This window comes from Apteryx rowi, unplaced genomic scaffold (genome assembly GCF_003343035.1).
Source record: "Apteryx rowi isolate R43461 unplaced genomic scaffold, aptRow1 scaffold_938, whole genome shotgun sequence".
In the NCBI taxonomy this organism is placed as follows: Eukaryota; Metazoa; Chordata; class Aves; order Apterygiformes; family Apterygidae; genus Apteryx; species Apteryx rowi.
The window spans coordinates 17891-28583 of NW_020451247.1; the positions used below are offsets into that span (position 1 = coordinate 17891).

The 10693-nt window shown below is 68.2% G+C and overlaps 1 protein-coding gene across 1 annotated transcript in view; it reads right to left on the reverse strand.

Annotated features, from left to right (window-relative positions):
- Nucleotides 1-5359, reverse strand: part of SYT7 (synaptotagmin 7) — a 20384-nt gene extending 15025 nt beyond the window's left edge. Inside the window, exons 1-5 of the mRNA XM_026091973.1 lie at nt 5194-5359; nt 4320-4423; nt 3186-3265; nt 1254-1385; nt 476-691 (exon numbers count right to left, since the gene is read on the reverse strand). Of these exons, the coding sequence (XP_025947758.1) occupies nt 476-691; nt 1254-1385; nt 3186-3265; nt 4320-4423; nt 5194-5359 (698 nt within the window). The remainder of the gene's footprint in view (nt 1-475; nt 692-1253; nt 1386-3185; nt 3266-4319; nt 4424-5193) is intronic.
- Between the last annotated feature and the right edge of the window lie 5334 nt (nt 5360-10693).

Here is a 10693-nt window from a genome sequence, read left to right on the forward strand (position 1 = left end):
AGGACCCCACGCGCACACGAGCCAGGGAAGGCAGGCCCGGGAAACTCCATCCGACAAGCTCCCGCCTTTCACGCCGCTTTTTTTTCCCCCTCTAAATAGCACAAGTCCGGCGCGAGAGGTACGTTGGGTTTCGCCTTGGCATTTCCACGGGAAACGCTCTCGCGCCGGCGCCTCGCCGCCGCGGCGTGCCACGGCCCCCGGCGCCGGCGGATAAACCAACTCCGCCTCGCTCGGCAGAGCGATGCCGGTTTTCCCCAGCTGAGCGGAGACGGCAAAACAACTCCGTGCGCTCCCTGAATCGCCTAAACCTCTGCTTGCCCCCCCAAAACCTGCCCCGGGGAAGCGGAGCAGCCGGGGAGACGCCAGAGGAGCGTGCGGGACGCCGCGGAGGGGCCGAGCCCCGGCGGGCCGCGCTCCTCCACCCCGGCCCCGCGTAGTCCTGCCGGCCCGCGGCGAGCCGTGCGTGCTCACTCACTTGGAGAGGCTGAGCTTCCCCGCGGCCAGGTGGCTCTGCACCGTGTGCCAGCGGCCTCGGCCCGCTTTGCCCGCGCCGGGCTCGCTGTGGGCAGAGACGCTGCTCTTCATGCCGTCCTCGCCGAGGCGCTGCTTCTCGCCGGGGCGGCCGTCCCGCTCGCCCGCCAGCCCCGCCGCGGCCGATGCCGTCAGCTTGGCCCCTGACAACAGAGAGCCACTGGGCCGGGCCGCCGGGCCGGACCCCCCAAGACAGACACGGAGGGGGCGGCGGGGGGGGGCGGGAGAGCCGGGGGAGGAGGCGGACGGACAGACGGACGGACAAGAGACGGACAGAGAGAGAGAGAGAGAGAGAGAGAAAGAGAGAGACGTCAGCACTGCAAAAGGAGGGGGCCCTGGCGTGGCGGCACCTCGGCCCCGCGGGGAGGGCGTGATGGTGGCAAAACCAAAAGAAAAGGGGAGGGGGGGGAAAAAGAAAAAAAAAACCCAAAAGAACAAAAGGTGCGGGGAGGAGGGGACGTAAATAAAAAGGTTCTCGCTCGTCGCGGACCGGGCAAACGGCGGAGAGAGCTGCTCAGCAGAGGCGCCGGGGAGAGAAAAGCCGTGTTAGTGAGCGGGCCGGCGCGGCGCGGCGCGGCGGGGAGGGTGCGGAGGGACGCCGGCGCGCGGTCCCCCCACCCCGAGCGGGCAGGAGGGCTCGGGGCGGCCGGGAGCGGGGCACGCCGCCGGGGGCTGCTCGCATACTCACGAGGCGCGACCGGAGCAGGCAAAGAGAGACTCACTTGAGGGAAAGCCGTGGATCACCGTACGGGGCGTAGGGTGAAATGTTTAGGATAAACTCCTTGGGAGGGTAGGAGCTCCATTTCTGCTGCACTGTGTTGTCATTGTTATTCCAAAAGTCTCTGTCTAGATCGCTACGGCGGCAGCCGGAGATGAAGGGAGAAAGAAAAGGGAAATACAAGAGAGAGAACCTGAATGCCTGCGAGGGGAGGAAGGAGCGAGCGTCCGGCAGCCCTCCTCCCGCCGGGGCGCCGAGCCGAGTCCTCCTGCGAAGAGAAGTGGCGGCACCCGGCCGCCCCGGGCACGCTCGCACGCCTGCGCACAGCCCTCGGACACGTGTACACACACACACACACGGGCACGCACACACGGGCACGCAAACGCACACGGAGGGGAACAGAGCGGGGAGAGCCGCGGGGAGCCGGCACCTCCGCCGGCCGGGAAGGGGAGAAGGATGCGGCGCAGGTCGGAGGCGGCGGCGAATCACCCCCGCCGGCTGCTGGGGCTCTCCGCTGCCGGAGCGGGATGCAAACAGCCCGGCAGGACCTGACACACCGGTGCAGCTGGCGCCGGGCTCGCCGGGATCTCCGGGGTGCCTTTGGGAGCGCATCGGGTCGGTCACGCTCCAGTCACCTTTCAGAGAGCCGTGTCCAGCTGGATTCCCAGGGTCGGCACCTGCCGCCAGGCATTCGAGCAACGATTTGAGAGAGGAGGCGATGCAGGAGGAGGTGTCGTCCGCACAGCACGGTCTAGCACCGGGACCTCTTCCCGGGCAGCCGAGTTAATCCCTCCGGCCGAGGGGCTGGTTGCTGCGGGATCCAGCATCCACAGGCGGGCCTGCTTCCACCCTGCTCCTCCCAGCAGGCTCCGAGGCTTGCAGGAGGCTGCTCCAGATGTGCTCCAGATGTGCTCCTGTTGCCCCCCCCCGCCGCGCACAGCCCCCGTCTTGCCACCCCAGCGTCCAGACGTGCCGCTGCCCTCCCGGCGCCTGCTCTGACGCAGGCGCGAGCCCTCCAGCCCCGGGCCAGGCTTGGGCTCCGGCCAAGTCTCCTCCTGCTCCGAACAGGCCCCTCGGCACCGCGGGGAAGATCAGGCGGCAGCCCGATTCCCCATCCGCGTTGCCTGCCGACTTCAGCATCCCCACGTGCAACCCGGCGCCCCCGGGAGCCGACAAGCCGCAGGCTCTGAAGCCGAGCGAGCAGCTCGGGGACTTCAAAGGCCGCCGCTGCCGGGCCGCGTGTGCGCGCTTGGCCCTTGCTCGGGCCCTCCTACGGCTCCAGCGTTACGGAGCGCCGCACGGAGCCTCTTGGAGCGCTGGGAGCTACGCGTGCCCTTGCTCGTCGTCCCCCAACCGTGCACACTCCCAGCCCAGCCCCACGCTGCCGTGGGTTTGCATCCCAGCTCTGCCCTGCCGGCGCTGTCACCTGCCCCCTTCCCGTGGCGCCCAGCCCCGGGGAACGGCTCTCGGCTCATCCCCGGCACGAAACAGGCCCTGCCTGGAGGCGTCCCCGCAGCTCCGTCCCGGCAGCCCCGGAGCTTGGGGAGCAGCACCGGGACGATGCTGGAGCCTGGTGCCGGACCGAGCAGCGGCCCCCAAAGCACCCGTGCTGCCGGAGCGAAGGGGACCAGGGGACACCTCCGCCCCGGCGAAGGGGACGGTGAGGATGCCGGGGAGGAAGGCTAAGTTGCGGCGAGGGGCGCGCTAGCCCTGCCAGGCCTTGGGGAGCGCAGAGCAAAGAGGACGGCCACGGCTGTCCCCAAGGAGGGACCATCCCGCTACCCGGGGGGACGGGGTGGCCCCGGCGGAGACCCAGGTACGTTCGGGCAGGACGCCCGTCGGTGCTTGCAGCGGGCACGTGGCACGTGCAAAGGGGGGGGGGGCAGGCGGCCACAGCCCCCCCCCGTCCCTCTCCCCCCGACAGCCTGGCACCTACTTGATGGTTTTCTTTTCACTGCGGCCTCGACTGGAGTCCGGGGTCCCCACGGTCTCCAGGGACGTCTTGTAACGCTTACCCTGCGCGGAGAGGAGACGCGCGGTCACGGCCAGAGCCGTGCCCGCAGCAGCCCAGCCCGATCCCGTGGCAGTGGGGGGGGGGGAATGCAGCCGGGTGGCAACGGTGCCAGCTTTCCGGAGACTTCACGGCTACGCCTCGCGCCCTCGATCAGCGGGAAAGTTTGGCGCTGACCTAGATTTTGCCCTCGCCCTTGCAGCCTCCGGTTTGTCGCTCGCTGCTGCTGCAGCTGCCGCCCGGGCTGCGTCCTGCTGGGCAGCCCGGGAAAAACTCTCGGCGCTTCATCCCTGGGCCCTTTCGGAAGGGGGCAAGGGCACCAGGGAAGCGCCTCGGAGCAGGGCTCCTCCGCGGCTCGGAGGGCGGATTTAGGGCGCGCGCCCCGCACGGCTCCAAGGGCAGGGGAAGAGCAGCCGCCTGCCGCCTCCTGCGCTACCCCAGCGCCGCCTCAACAGGGGAGGAGCGGGTAATTTTAGGATTAATTGAGCCCGCGTTAATTGAGTTCGCCTTCCCCCCCCAGCCCCGAAAGGGGAGAATCGCCACGCAGTAACGAAGCCGGCACTTGCTCCTAACTGGGGCTTGCAATCAGGGCGCTCGGCGGCGATTTCCGACGGCAGGTCCGACGTGCTGCTCCGTTCCCGGGCGGGCAGGAGGCTCCGTTAACGCCAATTAGCAACCAATTAGGAGCGGAGGCTGCTCGGCGCGCGAGCTAGGAGGGGAGCGGGGCTGGCGGCACGGACCAGCAGCCGGGCTGGCGCTCTCCCGGCCACCACGGAGCAAACTGCTTGGGAAAAGACGTTCTCCCTTCCTTTCTCCTCCCTCCCTCCAGCCTCTTCAGCCTCTCCGAGGAGGGGCGTCCGGGGGCAGCGCTGGCCTCGGCTGCTTAATTAACGCCACTTAACGAACCAGTCCCCGATGGCGGTGCGCAGGGTGCGGACGGATGCGATGCCCCGGGGCAGGGGGGCACGGCGGGACGCGGGACCCCCCCCCCCTTCCCCGCTCCCCCTGGGGGACGCTCCCATCCCATCCCATCCCACCCCATCCCACGGGGACGCTCACCAGTTTACGCTGGCACCACTGGCAGATCCCGCAGAGGACGATGGTGACGCTAAGGCTGATGGTGATGATGGCAGAGACGAGGACGACGTCGCGGGAGGGAGCCCCTGCGGGGAGAGCAGAGCAGAGCCGCCGCTGAGCACGGGGGACAGCGAGGGCGGCCGGGTCCGTGTCCGTGTCCGCTCCAGCCGCAGCCACCTCCGCCTTAGGGACTCTCTTTTTGGATTAGCCAAAACCCTGCGAATTCACCCCGAATGGGAGCACGAGAGCTTGGCCGGGCGAGAGGGGAGCTTGGGCACCGGCATCCCCTGCTCCTCCCAAAAGCGCGTGCCGGTTCCATGCCCCCATTCACGGGTCTGGAGCAAGAGCAGGTCCGTCCATTGCTCGGAGCGGCTCCGGCATCATCTGGGAAAGGTTACGGGGCCGAAAAACCCCCCCGGTGCCAAAGGCAGGCTGCTTCCACCCGAACCGCTCCCAACCCCTCAGCTCCGGGAGCGACCCGAAACCACGGTGCCATCGGGGCCCCCCCCCCGGCCCACGCCGTGTCCTGGGATGCCACCCGCGGCGGCGAGCAGCGAGGCCGGAGCGAGCCCACCCGCGGCCGTATAAATATTAAACAATAATCGTTAATAATTAATTCACCCGCAGCCCTTGTTATTGTAATGAAATTTGCTGGCGGCGCAGATGCCGGGATGAGTCAGAGCGGCCCGGGCGGCTGGAGCCGGGGCGCAGAGGGGTCCCCGGGCTGGTGGCGCCCGTCACCGCTGCAGGGAGCGGGGCGACGGGCACGTCGGGACGGCCCGGGGGTAATTCAGCAGGGACTGGCTGCGCATGCCCTGCTCCCGTGTCTCCGGGAGCTGGTGGCCCAGCCCGGCACCCAACGGCCCGCTTGTTCCAGGGGCCTCCTCGGGGACGGGATGCGGGAACGCATTTGGGAATCGCTCTCCCTCGGCCGTGGACCTGGGCATCCGGGGCCAGAGTTCTTCACCCAGCCTCTGGACAAGGGCAAGACCAAAGCGGACATCCCAGCCCATTTGCTGCATATTCTTCCTTTGCAGAATCACAGAATGGTCGAGGATGGCAGGGACCTCTGGAGATCGTCTAGTCCAAACCCCCTGCTCCAGCAGGGTCACCTAGAGCACGTTGCGCAGGACCACGTCCAGATGGCTTTGGAATATCTCCAAGGAAGGAGACTCCACCACCTCTCTGGGCAACCTGTTCCAGTGCTCTGTCGCCCTCACAGTGAAGAAGTTTTTCCTCATGTTCAGATGGAAGTGTCTGTGTTTCAGTTTGTGCCCGTTGCCTCGTGTCCTGTCGCTGGGCACCACTGAAAAGAGTCTGGCTCCATCTTCGTGATACCCTCCCTTCAGATACTTGTACACGTTGATAAGATCTCCTCTCAGCCTTCTCTTCTCCAAGCTAAACAGGCCCAGCTCTCTCAGCCTTTCCTCATAAGAGAGATGCTCCAGTCCCCTCATCATCTTTGTGGCCCTTCGCTGGACTTGCTCCAGTAGTGCCACATCCCTCTTGTACTGGGGAGCCCAGAACTGGACGCAGTACTCCAGATGTGGCCTCAGCAGGGCTGAGTAGAGGGGGAGGATCACCTCCCTCGACCTGCTGGCAACACTCTTCCTGATGCACCCCAGGATACCATTGGCCTTCTTGGCCACAAGGGCACATTGCTGCCTCATGCTTAACTTGGTGTCCACCAGCACTCCCAGGTCCTTCTCCGCAGAGCTGCTTCCCCGCTGAGCTGCAGTAATGCCTGGGATGCAGCTCTCGGGGCCCCCAGCACCTCCAGGAGCCTCTGCCACGCTCTGACACCAGGGTGAGGCTGGCAAAAATACCTTCCTTGCTCCCTGCGAGCCAAGATCTGGGCACTGGACCCCTCTGCCTGCCGCAGGGGTGCAAAGCCCGGTGTGGGACTCCTGGACGCTCCTCTGATGGGGCTGCGGACCAGGATGGAGCATCCTGCCGCCGGCCTGCGGCACCTAGGGGATGCACCCACGGGAGCCCAGACCCTGGTTTGGGGCAGGGGAAGAGGGGAATGACCCACAGGTCCCGGCACGGGTGGCAGCCCGAGCGCTGGCACCGGGGCCCGTCACCGGTGCCTCCGGCGCGCGGCATCGGATAACCCCTCCTGCTTCCTTCGCAGCTGCCCCGGGCGGCTATCGGCCCCGCGGCCCCACGGCCGCTCGCTCGCCCGCGCCCCGCGACTCGTCGCCCCGTCGCCAGCTCCGCGGCGGGCGGCGAAACGGCCCCTTTTGCCTGAATCAGGTGCGGAAAGCACGTAACCGAAAGGAAAAAAAAAAAAAGGGGGAAAAAAAAAAAGCGGCAAAAGATGACAATGATTAAAAAAAAGGAGTTTAAAGGGGGGGGCACGCCAGGGAGGTGCCGCCTGCCGCGGGACGCAGGGGAGCTGGCGCGAGGCCGGGGCTCGGCGCTCCCCGCAAAGCCCTCGGGACGCAGCCCCCGGCGCCGGCACTCGGCGCCGCGCGGACGGACAAACGCTCGCACGTGCTTTCCTCTTCCCAAAAGCAGAAAAGGACGGGGGGTGGGGAGGCTTGACGGCACCGTCACGAGGAGCCTGTGTATAAAACGCGCTTGGCGACTGTTGCTAGGAGGGAATTTGGGACCGGCCCTTAATTTCAAGCATTTATAAAGGGAAGGCAGAGAAGCGGCGGGGGCGGCGGCGGGGGGGGGAGCGAAGCAGCCGTGCCGGTGGGCTCCGCAGGCAGGGCGGCCCCAGGACCCGCAAGGCAGGCGGCAGCCTGGCGGGACGGGCAGCGGCCTCGGAGAGCGAGCGGCCGCTCGCTCCGGGATGCCCGGCCGGCCTGGAAAGCGCTGGCTCGCGAACGGATGAGGCGAGCGCGACCCCCCCCCCCCGCGCGCCGGAGGCTGCCGCGAGCCCTGCCGGGCTTCAGCTGGAGTTTCCAGCAACGCCTCCGTCCTCGCAGGGTCAAGTTCATCTCGGACGTCATCTGGGCGAACTGGTCCCAAATTCCCTCCTGGCATCAGTCGCCAATCGCCCGCCGGTGAGGGGCACCCGTGCTGGGACGCGGCCCGCTCCGCTCCGCTCCGAGCCCCCGGCGCTCCCGCTGCTCAGCAACGCAGCACGCGGAGGAGACGGGCCCTGTGCACCGGCGCGCGGGGTCGGGACGGTTCGCAGCGTCAGGCTTTTCCGACCGGATCTGCGGCCGCTTCCCACCCGCGCTAGCCCTCTCCGAGGGGCAACGCCCGGCCCGGCGGGATGGCCTGCTCTAGGACGTACGTGCGCCCGCGACGGCACGCACGTGCACGCGGACCCCGCTGGCACCAGCCTCCCGCCCCGCGGCGCGGCACGGCACGGCACCCGGTCCCGCAGCCCCAGCGCTGACGGAGAAACGCCGGCTGCCAGGCTGCAAAGTCCACCGGCCGGCCGCTTTCAGCTCAGGTTTCAACGACTTGTTTTCCGGGCAATTAGCACTCGTTAATTAGAGAGCGAAGCCGAGGCGCTCCGGCATGGGGTTGAGCGCCTCAGCTCGCCGCAGCCCTGAGCAGCCCCGGGCAACGAGCGGCCTCGCTGCGGCACCGATTTATCTCCTCGCCTCCAACGGAGCAAGGCCGGCGAGCGCCGGGGACCGGGGCTCCGCTGCGGGTGGTGCTGGTGCTGGTGCTGGTGGTGCCCAGCGGTTCCTGGGCGATGCAGGGCTCGCCTCTGGGCCACCGACCGCTGCCGGCGGGAGGCAGCGGGCACGAGGCCGCGGGGACGGGAGCGCAGGACAAATGCGGCGCTTGCTTGCTTGCTCTCCCCGCTGCCCCTCTGCTACCCCAGCGCTCTCCGTAAATCTCTTCCTTATCTGCCGGCGCGGACGGAGCCACGCGCGCACGTGGTGCAGGCAAGGCAGCGGCTGGCAGCCCGCAAGGACCCGCGCGCGCCGTCGCCACGCTTAGCGGTGGCTGGGTGACGTGACCGAGGCCGGCTGGCCCCTGCAGGGACCCGGGCGCCTCTCGTCCTGCGGTGTCCCCGTGCCGGGCACGGCGGGACACCCCGGGGCGAGCGAGGGGGAAGGAGGTGGTGGCGGGGAGCGGGGCGGCGCGGCGCTTCCCCGCAGCTCTCGCGCCAGCGTTCGCTGCGACTCGGTGGGATATAGCAACTCCGTTTTTACCGCCGCTTACCGACGACGGGATTACCTGCCTCGTTAGCGCTGCGGCTCGCCGCGTGGGATTTGCTCGGCGCCGCATGAGCGGCAGCCAGCTGGCTGCTCCGGGAGGAGAGGGTCCCTGCAACGGGAGCGGAGGGTCCCTCCGAGGGGCCGGCGGGCAGACGGGGACACCGTCCGCTCTCTGTCGGCGGGCCGCGACGCTTTGCGCTGCTTCCCCCCAAGCCCCCGCGGCCGCAGGCGAGCGATCGCCCGGCGAGAGCACGAGCGAGCYCGCGGCCGCCGCGACGGTGCAGAAAACTCCTCGAGCCCGATCCAAGCGTGGCCGAGGCCTGCCGAGGCATCCGACGTGGRTTATTGTTTTCTGAGCGCCGCGTAAGCCGGCGATCCCGCGCGACCGGCCTCTCGACGGCGCCGGGGGCCGAGCGGCGAGGCCAACGGATTCGGCACGCGGCTGCCCCGTGCCGTAGGGACGCCCTGCCCTCCCTCCCTGGCTCCGTCCGGGACTTGGACGCAAGGAAAAGCTCCTGCCCTTGCTCGCAAAGACGCCGGGACTGACAGCAGCAGCCCAAACCCCCCCAACGAGGCAAAGGGGGCAAGCAAAAGCCCCCGCAGCGAGCTGCCGCAGGAATTCTCCCCGTCCCAGTCCCAGCCGTACGAGCCTCCCCAGGTCGGTCTCTAGAGCCCTACTTTTGGGTCCAAGGCACGAAAAAGCCGAGCCCAGGCCCAGCCGGGAGGGATCCTAGGCGGGCTACAACCGTCCTCGAGCGGCTCACGCCTGAGCAGCCCGTACCCGATACGCTCCAGGGCTGCAGCCGCGGACCGGGGAGTTTCCATCCGCCTGCAAAGGCTTTGCGAGGAGCAGCTCCTTGGCTCTCCCATGCCGGAAAGGACTCTTATGGACAACCCCGGGGAGAAATCAAAGCTGCACAGAGCCTCCCCCCCCGCCGAAAACACCCAGCCCGCCTGCTGTGCTCCCTGGAAGCAGCGATCAAAGCCGCTCCGGAGGCAGGATGCTACGGAGCCACGCAGGAAAACTTCGCGTGCCAAGCTCTCCTTCCGCCGCGGCGCCGGCGGGGAGCGCGCCGGCCCGTGCCGGAGCGGGCAGGGACGCAGAGGCGTGCTTGCGGAGCTGAGCCCCGTTCCCRGGGGGATCGAGGGGACGGAGAGGCGAGACGCCGGGCGCCCCGCAGCTGCGCCGCCCCGGGGCACGCCGCACGCTCCGGGCACCACGCGGTGGGGAGCGCGGYGGCCACGCTGCCACGCTGGGGCTTCCCAGATGCTGCTTGCCTGGCGCCGGGCCGTTAATTCCTCCTCTTCGCCTCCTCCCACTCATTTGCTAGATATTTCCCAAACCTCTTATTTTTAGGTTGCAGCTGAGAAGCTGTGAACGTGAGGCTCCTGCGCAGGATCCCAAGTGCGGTGTGGGTGGGAGCCACAGCAGGACCCGGCGCAGGGCTCCCAAACCCTGCCGGGGCAGGCAGCAGGAGGCAGTGGGAGAGACCGGAATGGGAGACTCCAGAGGCAGGAGAGGGGCCCCGGCCACAGGTGCACGGGACGCAGCCGGACCCCAGCGGTTGACCCTCTCCAGAGAAAGCCTGAGGAGCACTGCATCCAAAGGCACCAGGCACGCGCAGGGCGAGAGGGAACAGGCGCCTGCTCTCCATCTGTGCATCTGTCTGTCTACCCGTGCATCCCCCTCTCAGATACATCCATCAATCTCTCCATCCATCCATCCATCCATCCCTCGTACACATCTGTTTACCCATCCAGCCATCTGTCCATCCCCCAGAGCTGTCAATCTGTCCGTCTCTGCCTCCCCCGCGCGGCGCTGGCTGCCTGTCCACGCTGCCCCGGTGGCTTTGCCTCAGGACTCCCGAATCCCGCTCGCCGACGGGTCTCCCTGCGCCAGGGACCCAGCAGAGACGGGCCACGCGCCCAGCGCCGGCGGCTCGGAGGGCAGCCCTCCCGCAGCGGCYCCCCTAGCCTGCCCGGCTTCTTCCCCTCATCCTAGCCCGGGACGGAGCCGCGGGGCAGGATTTACGTGCGCCCATGGCAGCTCCAGGTGGTTGTTCCCGCAGCTGGGAACACACGGACGCTTCTCCGCAACAAGCGCACCGGGCAAGGGCCAGCCAGCACGCGCGCCGCTCCCCAGAGGGACCGGGAGCACAAAGTTATGGCAGAAGAAGAGGAATTTGGCAAGTGTATACGGCCCTTTCCCCGACGCTCTCCCAG